This window comes from Orycteropus afer, unplaced genomic scaffold (assembly GCF_000298275.1).
Source record: "Orycteropus afer afer isolate SDZICR_OR568_19922 unplaced genomic scaffold, OryAfe1.0 scaffold00398, whole genome shotgun sequence".
NCBI lineage: Eukaryota > Metazoa > Chordata > Mammalia > Tubulidentata > Orycteropodidae > Orycteropus > Orycteropus afer.
Genome location: NW_006921985.1, coordinates 727,460 through 739,508, shown reverse-complemented (window position 1 = coordinate 739,508; position 12,049 = coordinate 727,460). Strand labels below are relative to the sequence as shown.

Sequence of the window (12,049 nt, the reverse complement as noted above, 5' to 3'; positions counted from 1 at the left end):
CATATATCTGTTCTTGTCATGGCACTCACTTCTTCAGGGTATATACCTAGTAATGGAATAGCTGGGTCAAATGGTATTTCTAATTCCAACTTTTGAAGGAATTGCCATACTGCTTTCCGCAATGGTTGTACCATTTTACAGTCCCAACAGCAGTGTATGAGTGTCCCAATCTCTCCACATCCTCACTAGCATTTGTTATTTTGTGCCTTGTTGAACTTTGCTGCTAGTGCTGGAGCAAGACGGTATCTCATTGTTGTTTTGATTTGAGTCTCTCTCTGGTAGCATAGTGCCTAAGGCACCTGACTGCTAACCAGAAGGCTGGTGGTTCAAACCCACCAGCCACTCCTCGGAAGGAAGATGGGGTAATCTACTTCCGTAGTAATACTGCCTCAGAAAGCCAAGGAGGGGTCACTGTGAGTCGGGTCCAACGCGACGGCACATAACAACAACAACAACAATGGCTAATGATCGTGAGCATTTCTTCATGTTTGTTGGCTGCCTGAATATCCTCCTTGGTGAAATGTCTATTCATGTTTTCTGCCCATTTTTTAATTGGATTATTTGTCTTTTTGTTATTGAGGTGTTGGGGTTTTCTATAAATTCCAGAGATAAGTCCCTCGTCAGATATTGCTGTAACATTTTTAAAAAGTAAATGTGTATTCAGACCCAAGCTAGTGAATGAAGGATTGACCTGAAGGAGCCAACAGTCTGTCCTCCTGAGAAATCTGAAGTTAGTTCCTCATCCTGGCGGACTTTTCCACGTTGCACTTTGCTGCCACAGACTGTGTGGTGTGTGTTTCCTTGAGTGCCAGATGTTAGAGATTTGAACTAGGAAACAAAACATTTGGTCTCTGGGTTTGGAAAACAAGCCTGTCGTGACAGAGGCCTGTTTACCTGTCCTTGGTGCGGGGGTGCTTTCTGGGAGGCCTCAAGCCAGGGCCATCCACTCGCTGCATGTCTTGTTCTCTGACAGATTCTGTGGTGGTGCCCCCGTCTGAGCCCAGGTGTGGGAAGCTCACCCAGTGGTCACACTGTCCTCGTCTCCTGTTCCATGACCAGGTGCTGCCCCTCCCGGTGACATCCCTCCCTTTGACGCCACCGCACGTCATGCTCTGCTTAGTCCTTCCAGGATAACCTTCCGCTTTTCCCTTTGTGACAGCACTTCTCCTAGCCGGCAAGTTGGGTGTTTTTCCATCCAGTTCAGCACCGTCTTTTAATTGGAGTGTTAAGTCCATTGATACTTGCTGTGACTGTGGTTCCATTTGGGTTCTTACGTGCCATCTTAGTTTGTATTTTCTCTTTGTCCTGCCTTTTCTGTATTTCTTACTATTTTTAAAGGTTACATTAGAGATTGGGCAATCTACTTCTGTAGAGATATACCGCCTCAGAAACCCAAGGAGGGGTTGCTGTGAGTCAGCATTGACTTGTCGGCTGTGAGTTTGGTTATTTTGGTACATTAGAGATTATAATGTTAGTTGGAGCTCTGGTGGCACAGTGCCTAAGGCATTTGACTGCTGACCAGAATGTTGGCTGTTTAAACCCGCCAGTCACTCTGTGGAAGGAAGATGGGGCAGTCTACTGCTGTCAAGATTTCCCACCTCAGAGACCCAGTGGGGGGTCACCTTGAGTCAGAATCTAGTCAATGGCAGTGAGTTTGGTTTTTTGTTTTGTTGTTAGGTGCTGTCGAGTCGTCTCCGACTCCTAGTGACCCCATGCACAGCAGAACGAAACACTGCCCGGTCCTGTGCCAGCCCCACGATCCCTGGTCTACCTGAGCCCATTGTTGCAGCCGCTGTCAGTCCATCTCGTTGTCACGCTGTCAGTCCATCTCGTTGAGGGCCTTCCCCTTCTTCATTGTCCCTCCAGTTTGCCAAGCATGGCATCCTTCTCCAGGGTGTGGTCCCTTCTGACCACGTGACCAAAGCAGGGGAGACGAAGTCTGGCCATTCTCACTTCCAAGGAGCATTCGGGCTACACTTCCTCCAGGACGGATTTGGTAGAAGGGCAGTATGTGAACAGGGAGACAGCTGGGGGCAGGAGTGCATAGGAAGAAGGACACAGGGAGGAGGTAACTGCAGAGAGGAGGTGGGAGGAGAGCTGGTGCGTTGTGGGGAAGGCAGTCAATGTCATGAAGCAAAGTGTGTGTGAACTGCTGTGTGGAAAATGAATTTGCTCTATAAACTCTGACCCAGATCACAACAAAATTAAAACAAAAACGTGATGCCCTGCGGTGCAGCAGAGAAGCGGCGTTTCTAACTCAGGTGCGAAGCAGCAGGGGGCAGTGCCTGGCTGCTAGTGAAAGGGTGGTGGTTTGAGGCCCCCAGCTGCTCTGCAGAAGGACGAGGCCGTCCGCTTCTGTAAAGATGGCAGCCTTGGAAACCCTTGGGGGCATCTCCGCTCTGGCCAGTAGGGTTGCAGCGAGTCAGCATGAACTTGAGGGCAATGCGTTTGAAGTGTGCTTGGCTGCTACCGAAAGGTCGGAGGTTCGAGGCGCCTCGGAGGGGAGTGCTGACGGTCTCCTGAGCACTCAGCCACTGCAGACCGCGTGGGTCCCAGTTACATTCCGCACGCGTGGGCTCCGGGTCGGAGTCAGGTCCTGCTCGCACCTCTTAGCTAATTGGTTCCCAGAAGCAGGGCCCAAGCCACAGTGTGGCCCTGGTGCCAGTGGTCTGCACACAGCCTCGGGGCCTTGCTGGCCCTTCTCCAGAACCCCCTCGGGCTTCCGGTCCTTTGTTGCTGTCCGGAGCCGCTGCCTGGTTTCCGCAGCGTGCAGTCGCTCCTCGCAGTGACGCCCTCGCCGTGGGCTTGTCCCGGTGGTCTCAGCTGCAGCGGCTCTGACAGTAGCGTTGGGAGTCGTACGGTTCCTGTGATAGGCTTTGGTGCAGTTGTTTCCTAACCCCACGGGTTTGTTGCCTTCCATCACCTGCCTCCACTGCCGTCAAGTCAGTTCCGACTCAGTGGATCGGGTTTCCAAGACTGCCTACCATTTTTGCAGAAGCCGACTGCCTCGTCTTTGTCCTGTGGACCTGCTGGTGGGTTTGAACTGCTGACCTTTCGTTTGGCAGCCGAGCACTTAACCATCATGCCACTAGGATTCGTCAGTTCTTGAACATTCTCAGCCACTATCCTGTCGAGTACAGCGTTGGCCCCAGTCTCGTCTTTTTTCTGAGTCTCATAGGTGTGAGTCGGACCTCGCTGTTTTCTTGGATGGTGACCTCCTCTTCCTGGTTTTCACCTGTCGCCCTGTGTGCGTCAGGGTCGCTCCCAATTGACTGGTCCTCTGTGGGTTCTCTCCTGCTGGGGGCCGTACTGAGCGCTTTTCTCTCTTCCCTGCAGAGTCTCTTGTTTCCTCGTCTCCTTGGTCCCCATATTGGTCGCCCCAGTCCCCCCATAGCTAGCAGTCATTGTCTTCTGTTTAATTTGTGTCTCTGTATATGTTGTCAGAAACAGGGCTGCTTTGGGGGATGCTTTGAAAGCTTTGCAGAGGTACCAAAAACAAAAAGTCCGAGCCCACTGCCATTGAGTCAACTCCAGTGCGTGTGAAGGCTCCTGCACTTCCATGAAGTGTGTACCAGTCAGGATCACGGTGGCGCAGTGCCTAAGGCACTTGTATGCTATTCAGAAGGCTGGCGGTTCAAACCCGCCAGCCACTCCTTGGAAGGAAGACGGGGCAATCTACTTCCGTAGTGCTACCGCCACGGAAACTCAAGGAGGGTTGCTGTGAGTTGGAACCGACTTGATGGGAATCACTAGTAAAGCTTTATGGCCCCGGCGCTAGGACCCGGTGGAGAGTGGCTGTGAGCACCAGCCTCCCTCGGTTCCAGGTGTCGGCCTGAGGGCAGAGACGGGGTCTTCTGTGGTTGGAGGTCCGGGTGGGTGGGCGGGGCCAGTGGGCGGGGCCGCGGTGTGCGGCCTCCCTCCGGAGCCTGCGCAGAAGGCTTGGCCTGGGCGCCAGCGGTGAGCTTCCTCTGTGGGGCGAGCCGGCTGGGGTCGTCTCTCACAGTGAGGAGGGTGCTCGGCCAACGGCCAGGCGTCTAGTGGGGGACGGTGGCCGCCTGCTTGGGACAGGACCAAGTGGCAGTTGGGGGTGTGGCAGGAGGCGTTAAGAATGGCTCTCAGCTGGCACCGTGCCTCCCCGGGGTCCACGACAGTGACAGTGGGTTCTCCCTCCTTGAGGGCCCCATGAGGTCGCAGCAAATTGCCACTTCCAGAGCTTCTGCTCCAAGGCACATTGCCCCAGCCAGACCTGACTTCCTGAAGCAGGGCGGGCCAGGCCATCTCCTCCGCGTCACCTGTCCTTGCTGATGGGGAGGGGACACCAGGAGGGCTCCATGCGGCCATGAAGGGTCCAGGCCCTCGTGGCATCCCCGAGGGGTCTCCAGGAGCCCTGCCCGGGGCCCATGTCCCCGAATCTGATTGCCTGCGGGTGACAGTGGCGCTTCTGCTTCTGTGCCCGGGGGGAGGAGCCGGGCTGGGCCTGGGGCACGAGCGAGCAACGGGCTGAGTGCAGGGCCCTGGCCTGCGGGGGGGCTCGGGGGGTGGGACTAGGGCAGAGAGGCCCCCACAAGGGTGCCCCCAGGTCCCTCAGCAGGTGTGGGGGGCTCCACGCTCTGGACCCCTGCCGATGCAGGCTCACCTCAGGGTGGTGGGGCCTCCTTGGGGAGCAGGAAGTGGGCCCCTGCTAAGGACCACCGTCCCCGACTGAGAACGTTGTCTCTTCTCTCCGCAGATGAAGGGCGCCCTCACTGAGATCATCCAGCTGGCCACCCTGGACTCGGACCCCTGGGTCCTCATGGTGGCTGACATCCTCAAGTCCTTTCCTGACACAGGCTCGCTTAACCTCGACCTGGAAGAGCAGAACCCCAACGTCCAGGATATCTTGGGGGAACTCAGAGAAAAAGGTAGGCAGCACAGCTCTCACCCTGCCAGGGCAGGGGACGGGTCTTTGTTTTCAGAGACGGCTTGGTCTGTAGTGTCGCGTGGCTCTGTGAGGGCCAGTGGGGTGCGACTCCAAGACGCCAGACCCCCACCGTTCCCCCGCCCCCCCCGCGCTCTGCTGCCCTCGGCCGTCTGCCAGACACGCACGCTCCCGACAGCCACACGCCGGGTCCTGTTCCTGCTGCCTCTCCCCGCCGGATGGGCAGCCTCTTGAGGGCAGGGGCTCTGCTCACTCAGGGTGGTGTCTCCAGGGCCCAGAACATTCCCTGGCCCAGAGTAGGCTCAGAGATGTGTGTTAGAAACACCCAAAGTTCCACGGGTGTGAGCGTGAACTGGAGAGACCGTCTGCAGTGGTGTCAGAGAGTGACCTCTGAATCCCCTCGTTCAGAGTTGGAATGGAGGCTCCGTCGGGTGAGCCCTGGCAGCGGGTGGCGTGCCCTCCCACCCCGGCCCCCGGCGTGCCCTCGCCCTTGCGTGTGCTGCTCACCTTTCCCTCTGCCATTGCGTGTTGCACAGAAGCCTGCGGAGCTCTGTGAGGCCTCCGGGAGCGCTCTGTCCTGCTGGGCTGTCCGACACAGGACCCTGATGGGATCCGCACAGCCCGCTGGGTGCTGGGTCTCCTTGGTGCACCGCGCAGACCCTGCCTCTCTCGTAGACGTGGGTTTACCAGTCTGCTGGCCGTGGAAGGAACGGGGTGGCGGGGCCTCTCGGTGCGGGGCCTCCTCTCCTGGGGAGCGGGAGTAGCAGACAGCAGGGACTTCTGGCTGTGAATGTTCCGTGTTTGGCATGTTTGTCTCGCGGTTAGTTTCTGTAATGATTCGGTCACCTGGGAGGCCCTGCCCTGAGAGGACTGCTCCTCTTCTTGTGGGTCATTCGGAGCGTTAGCTCCAGGTCGGGCACAGGGCTTCCTGTCCCGAGGCCCAGAGGAGACTGCTGCCCGGGGCCCCAGTGAGCATTGGAGACCAGAGCCCTGCAAGTTTCCTGGGTGCCTTGGGCGTGTGTCGAAAGCCTGTCGGGGTTTCTGACTTCAGGCAAGCGTGAGCTGCCCTGCGCACAGAGTTGCGTGTGTGGCGCGGCCCTTCACCAGCCGTGCTGTGGACTTGGGGCTCACAGACGCCCAGCCTCCCTGCCCCCACGCCATCTCAGCCCCTGCTGAGCGCCCCTTGTTGTCCTTGACAAGCAGGCCCGCTTAGGCCTTGAGTGGTGGCTGACTGGGGAGCTGCGGGGTGGGCGAGTCAGTCATCTGTGTGCACGACAGGAAACCGAAGCAGTGCGGAGACCACAGCCCCAGGTGGCGCCGTGCCTGACGGCCTCTCCTGAGTGGGGCCCTGACGTGCTGTGTTGTTCTCGACGCACAGTGAGTGAGTGCGAGGCGTCGGCCATGCTGCCGCTGGAGTGCCAGTACCTGAACAAAAACGCCCTGACCGCCCTGGCCGGGCCCCTCACGCCCCCCGTGAAGCATTTCCAGCTGAAGAGGAAGCCCAAGAGCGCCACGCTGCGGGCGGAGCTCCTGCAGAAGTGTAAGTGCCCGCCGCACGGCCACCTCGCGCGCCTGCCCGCCTGCCTCACCATGTGTGCCCACAGCGCCCGCCTCGCCACGGCGCCCGCCTCACCACGGCGCCCGCCTCACTGCACACACCCACCTCACCTGCCTCATCACATATGCCCCTCTCAGCACGGCGCCTGCCTCACGGTGTGCGCCCGCCTCATGACAGCGCCTGCCTCGCGTGTGCACACCTCACCCCCTCACTGCACACACCTGCCTCATTGCACATGCCACCTCACGGCCTCCCTTGCAGTGTGTGCCTGCCTCAGGCACTGCCCTGCGCCCGTGCCCACCTCACGTCATTTCCCCATCTTGTCAGCCGTACGGGCAGGGTCTGTGGGGGTGTTGCAGGGGTCACGTGTCCGCCCTGTCGGAGCTCGCTCTGTGGAAGTACAGCTGTTTGAGCCTCCTAGTCAGTTCCTCAGTGAAGAGATATTTATGTGAAAACAGAATCTCTGGGTTTGTGTCTGAGCGTCATACTCCGATGGAGCCCTGGTGGTGCGATGGTTAAGCACTCCGTTAACCAAAATGTTGGCGGTTGGAACCCACCAGCCACTCCATGGGAGAAAGATGTGACTGGCAGGTGCTAATGTCCTGCCCCGTCCCTGCAGCCACCGAGACTGCCCAGCAGCTGAAGAGGAGCGCGGGGGTGCCCTTCCATGCCAAGGGGCGGGGGCTGCTCCGCAAGATGGACACCACAAGTAAGTCCTCCAGGGCCCCCGGCTTGAGTGGTGGGGGGCGCGGGGGTGGGGGACCTCACGCCTCCCATCAGACACGTGACGGGGCCTGTGAGTGTGGGGGATTGCATGTCTCCCATCAGGCGTGTGATGGGGCTCCTGGGTTCAGGAACCTTGTGCCTCCCGTCACATATGGCCTCACACAAGAGGTCAGAGGTAGCAGTCAATTCACTGTCAGCATGTGACCTGGAAAATGCCACTTCCCACATTACCAACCCCACTGAGCATTAGGGTCTGGTGACTGGTGCCTGGAAGGTCGCTACAGGCCTGTGGATGAGGGCAGGCTGGTTTTAGGAGCCTTCCGGCTTCCAGTCCGATGGCAGGAAGGGCTAGAACCCGCTCCCGTTTTTTCCTCCCCGTCTGTGACTCTGTGACGGCCCCGCCTGGGTGGGACTGTGTGTGGCTGCCGTGAGCTGGTCCTTCGACCCCGTGCCCTGTCCTGCTTGGCCATTGCTGGACGCTGGCAGTTTCTCTGCCAGTTTGGAAGCAGGGGTCCCGTGGTGACGTCAGCGGAGGGCACCAGCAGCCCTCCCTACACGGCCCTCCTTGCATGCCAGCCCTCCGCACACACCCATCCTCCCACACAGCCTTCTCCCCACACAGCCCTCCCCGCTTCCCTGCCCTCCCTGTGTGGTCCTCCCCAAGGCCTGTGGACTCCTTCATGGGGGATGAGGCAGAGATGTTCCTGTCACTTGGTCCCAGGCACTGTGCTAAGCTGGTGTGTTTACTTTTCTGTCTGGATCAGTGTGTACGGCTCTGTGGGGGGGGGGGGTAGAGAGAGGAGGGTGTCGGGTGAGTGGGGAGGGCTTGAGCAGTGGGGGCTGGGGCCAGGCGAGGACAGCTGTGCTACCTGACCAGCTTGCCCGTGACAGATGTTGTCCTCGTCATCCTCTGTGCAGACCAGGCGGGAAGGAGGCCCCCTCCTTGTAGTAGGCTGTTTTGGCCACACTCCTGCAGGGCTGGGGCCTCTGCCTGGGGCCCCCAGTCCACTGACAAACCTGTCCCCTCAGCCCCACTCAAAGGCATCCCCAAGCAGGCACCATTCCGCAGCCCCGCCACCCCAAGCGTCTTCAGCCCTGCCGGGAACCGGACCCCCATCCCGCCGTCACGGACGCCACTGCGGAAGGAGAGGGGTGTGAAGGTAGGCCTGCTGCCCCCACCCTGCTGCCCACCATAGCCGGCCCTGCCCCCTGGGCTCTGTCCCTCGGTGGCCCCGCCCACCCCGTGGTCACGTGTGAGGATCTGTTTGTCGGCAGCTGCTGGATATTTCTGAACTGGACATGGTCGGTGCTGGCCGGGAGGCAAAGAGAAGAAGAAAGACTCTAGGTGTGTGCCCGGGACCACCCCTCCTGTCGGCCTCTGCGGGGCTGTGAAGGGTGGTGCGGCCCCTGGGAGCCCGCCTGGGGGCCTTGGGCGGGGCTGGGGGCCCCTCAGATCTCGGGCTGCCCGGCTGCCGTGCTGCTTGGGTAACACCCACGGACACAGGCTTGTGTTGGCCCTTCCTCCTCCTCTCCTGGGTGGGGGCTAACTGGGGACAGTATGGTTTTCGTAAGAAAGTGGCCTTTAACAGAAGAGAAGCGACCGTCCATGGCAGCGGCTTCCCCGAAGAATTTCCTCTTCCCTGGAGGCCTTGTCAGCCCGTACTCGGGGCAGTCTTTCAGCGCTGTCTTAACCCACCCTCAGCGGCTAACACACACTGTTCCGGCCGAGGGGGTCTGGCTGGGTCGGCACGTGTAGAGGGCAGGTGGGGGCTGCCAGGGCACTTAGGACCCCACTCTATCTGCAGACACGGAAGTAGTGGAGAAGCCAGCCAAGGAAGAAGCCGTTGTGGAAAACGCCACCCCGGACTATGCAGCTGGCCTGGTGTCCACACAGGTAGGCTTGGCCCAGCCTGGCTGCCGGGCGTCCTGTCCCGCACCCCACTCTTCCTGGCTCTGCACACGGCCCAACACGAGCTCCCTTTCACTGCAGTTGTTACCCATCCCAGAATATATATGTGTATATATATATGTATGTACATATGTGGACAGATATGTATGTATGTATGTATGTATGTATATGTATATGTATATGAGAGACGGCACAGGGCCGAGAAGAGCCCCGGTTTGGCGTCAGACGTGGGCTTGAAGCTCGTGTTTGACCCCTCGCTGGCTGCAGGGTCTCCTCGGGCAGGTCCCGCGCTGTCGGGGAGCGGCTGTCCTGTGGCCTGGGCCGAGGGCCGGGTGAGGGGCACAGCACCTCGGGGGTCTGGGCTGCCTGCGCTGCAGGGGCCTGGTGCCCACGGGCAGCTCTTCCAAAGCCCTAACTCGGGAAGCGTGGCAGGTGGCACCCAGCCAATCCTGAGCCCGCCGGGAGGCTGGGGTCCCGCGCTCGGGCGCACGCTTCTGGGCGGAGGGCTGTCGTCTTGCTCGGCTGTGTCCAGCGTCCTTACGTGAACACGTCCGCGTCCGGAGCTGTGCATCTGTGGCAGGAACTTGCTCCTGTGTGGTGTGGGCAGCTCCCCAAGCAGGAGAGCCACGCCCCCCACGCCCCCCACGTGGTTGGTCCAGGCGCCAGCTGGGGCGGGGGACAGGGCCTGCTTCACCAGCCCTGGGGGCTCGAGGCTTGAGGAGCCGCCTTCTCCGACTGGGAGGAGCCCTGCCGCCACTGCCCGGTGACTGGGCCCCTGGACCGCTGCACCTGCTGCACGGCGGCGCCGCGTCCCTGCGGGGCAGGGGGCGTGGAAGCAGCGGCCTCTGCCCAGGGGGACCGGAACCCTGTCTTCCAGAAACTTGGGCCGCTGAACAATGAGCCAGCACTGGCCTCCACCAGCTACCTGCCGGCCACGCCCAGCGTGGTCCCAGCCTCCTCCTACGTCCCCAGCTCCGAGGCCCCGCCAGGTGAGCCCGTGGGTGACCTCTGTCCCTCAGCCTGCCCTGCCCTGCCCCGCCACGAGCAGCAGCCCCCGGAGTAGCAGGACTGCCGGGGAGAGGCCCAGCGGCCCAGCCCGGCCCCAGCTCCTAGAAGCTTCTGGCTGGAGCGGAACCCATGGTCTCCCCACCTTCCCAAGCCCAGGTGGTGCTGTGTAGGGTCAGCAGGCCTTTCACCAGGGCATCTCCCTCTGCCCCTGCTCGTCCCGGCAGAGGGCCACTGCTAACACCAATAGCCTGTCTCCGCGTCCCCGGCCAGCCCGGGAGCCGGTCAGTGGGGTGCGACAGGAATGAAACCCCCCGGTCGTGAGTGGGGAGCCCGGCTGAAAAGGCTGGGTGGCAGGGGGCTCACAGGCAGAGCTGGACTTGGGCTGCTGAATCTGGCCTGTCCTCCACTGGGCTCAGCGCGGCCACCCAGTACTTGGCTCCGGGCAGCTTGCCTGGAGGGCTGGCTGAGGGCTGAGGAGCCCGGAGAGCATGACCCAGGGGGAGCCGTCCCCACCCAGGATGGAAGTCTGGACGGGGTGGAGGCAGGAATCCGGAGGTACCCCCGCACCCCTCAGCCCAGCCGGGGCACGGGGAGAGGGGAGCAGGAGAAGAGAACAGGGCTCTGGGGCCTAAGCCCACGGTTCTCTCTCTGGCCTCAGGCAGGCTGTCATGGGCTCAGACCGGACCTGGGCGACATCTCTGAGCCAGCCGCCCGTGGGACATGTGCCCACCATGGGGTGCGGGGGTGGCCCTGACACCTCCTGAGGCAGGTGGTGGGGGGAGGGTCGCGTTCTTGGTGATAATCCGGAGAGTCGTGGCCAGTGGACCAGGCTGGAGCAGGGTGCTGGTCGTGGCACCGCCGGCCGCAGGGCCTCACTGCCCCCGCTCTGCTCGCAGCACCGTCTTCCCGGGAAGCCAGCCTGCAAGCCAGCCGGCCGTCCGAGGAGCCCAGCAGCCCCAGCCCCACGCTCCCAGCCCAGTTCAAGCAGAGGGCCGCCATGTATAACAGCAGCCTGAGCCCAGCCACGCCTGCGCCTGCGCCCGCACCCGCCACCCCCACCTTGCCCCTGACACCCACCACGCCCCCAGCTGCCAGCCCCGCAGCCCAGACGCCCCCGGTAGCCATGGTGGCCCCACAGACCCAGCCCCCGGCCCAGCAGCCCAAGAAGAGCCTGTCTCTCACGGTAGGTGGTCACTGGCGTGGGTACTGGTCATGGGCCCACTATGCCTCAGGGGCAGGCCTGGCCCAAGCCACCCAGATAGGTGGGGCGGCCTCAGGCATCTGCACCTCCAGTCTCTCCCCAGACCAGGGGTGAGGCTGCGGGGAGCTTGGGGGAGTCTTCCAGAGGAGGGGAGGGTGGTCTGGCAGGCTCTCAGGAGGCTGCGTTCCACCCACAGAAGGAGCAGATATTTGCCGCGCAGGAGATGTTCAAGACGGCCAACAAAGTCACGCGGCCCGAGAAGGCCCTGATCCTGGGCTTCATGGCCGGCTCCCGAGGTACGCCTGCCCTGGGCGGGGCCGGGGTCGGCCCTGGGCGGGGCCGAGGGCGGGGCTGACCCTGCAGTCCTCTCCTGCAGAGAACCCGTGCCAGGAGCAGGGTGACGTCATCCAGATCAAGCTGAGCGAGCACACGGAGGACCTGCCCAAGGCCGACGGCCAGGGCAGCACCACCATGCTGGTGGACACGGTGTTCGAGATGAACTACGCCACGGGCCAGTGGACCCGCTTCAAGAAGTACAAGCCCATGACCAACGTGTCCTAGCCGGCCACCCGTGGGCCACGACCGTGGGGCTCCAGGGAACCATGGCTTCGCTCGTGTGGCCGAACAGGCAGACGGATGGACACCTGGCAGGCCGCGGTCCTCCCCCCAGCCTCCTGGACACGCGGCCTAGCCCCAGCCTGTTTAAGTTCTCCACTTCTCTGGGTGTTT

At 61.4% G+C, this 12,049-nt stretch overlaps 1 protein-coding gene across 1 annotated transcript in view; it reads left to right on the top strand.

Annotated features, from left to right (window-relative positions):
* Nucleotides 1-11,881, top strand: part of NELFA (negative elongation factor complex member A) — a 24,564-nt gene extending 12,683 nt beyond the window's left edge. Inside the window, exons 2-11 of the mRNA XM_007953489.1 lie at nucleotides 4,730-4,901; nucleotides 6,297-6,458; nucleotides 7,096-7,185; nucleotides 8,232-8,362; nucleotides 8,478-8,547; nucleotides 9,008-9,096; nucleotides 9,989-10,100; nucleotides 11,016-11,302; nucleotides 11,517-11,616; nucleotides 11,697-11,881. Of these exons, the coding sequence (XP_007951680.1) occupies nucleotides 4,730-4,901; nucleotides 6,297-6,458; nucleotides 7,096-7,185; nucleotides 8,232-8,362; nucleotides 8,478-8,547; nucleotides 9,008-9,096; nucleotides 9,989-10,100; nucleotides 11,016-11,302; nucleotides 11,517-11,616; nucleotides 11,697-11,881 (1,398 nt within the window). The remainder of the gene's footprint in view (nucleotides 1-4,729; nucleotides 4,902-6,296; nucleotides 6,459-7,095; nucleotides 7,186-8,231; nucleotides 8,363-8,477; nucleotides 8,548-9,007; nucleotides 9,097-9,988; nucleotides 10,101-11,015; nucleotides 11,303-11,516; nucleotides 11,617-11,696) is intronic.
* The last annotated feature ends 168 nt before the right edge of the window (nucleotides 11,882-12,049 follow it).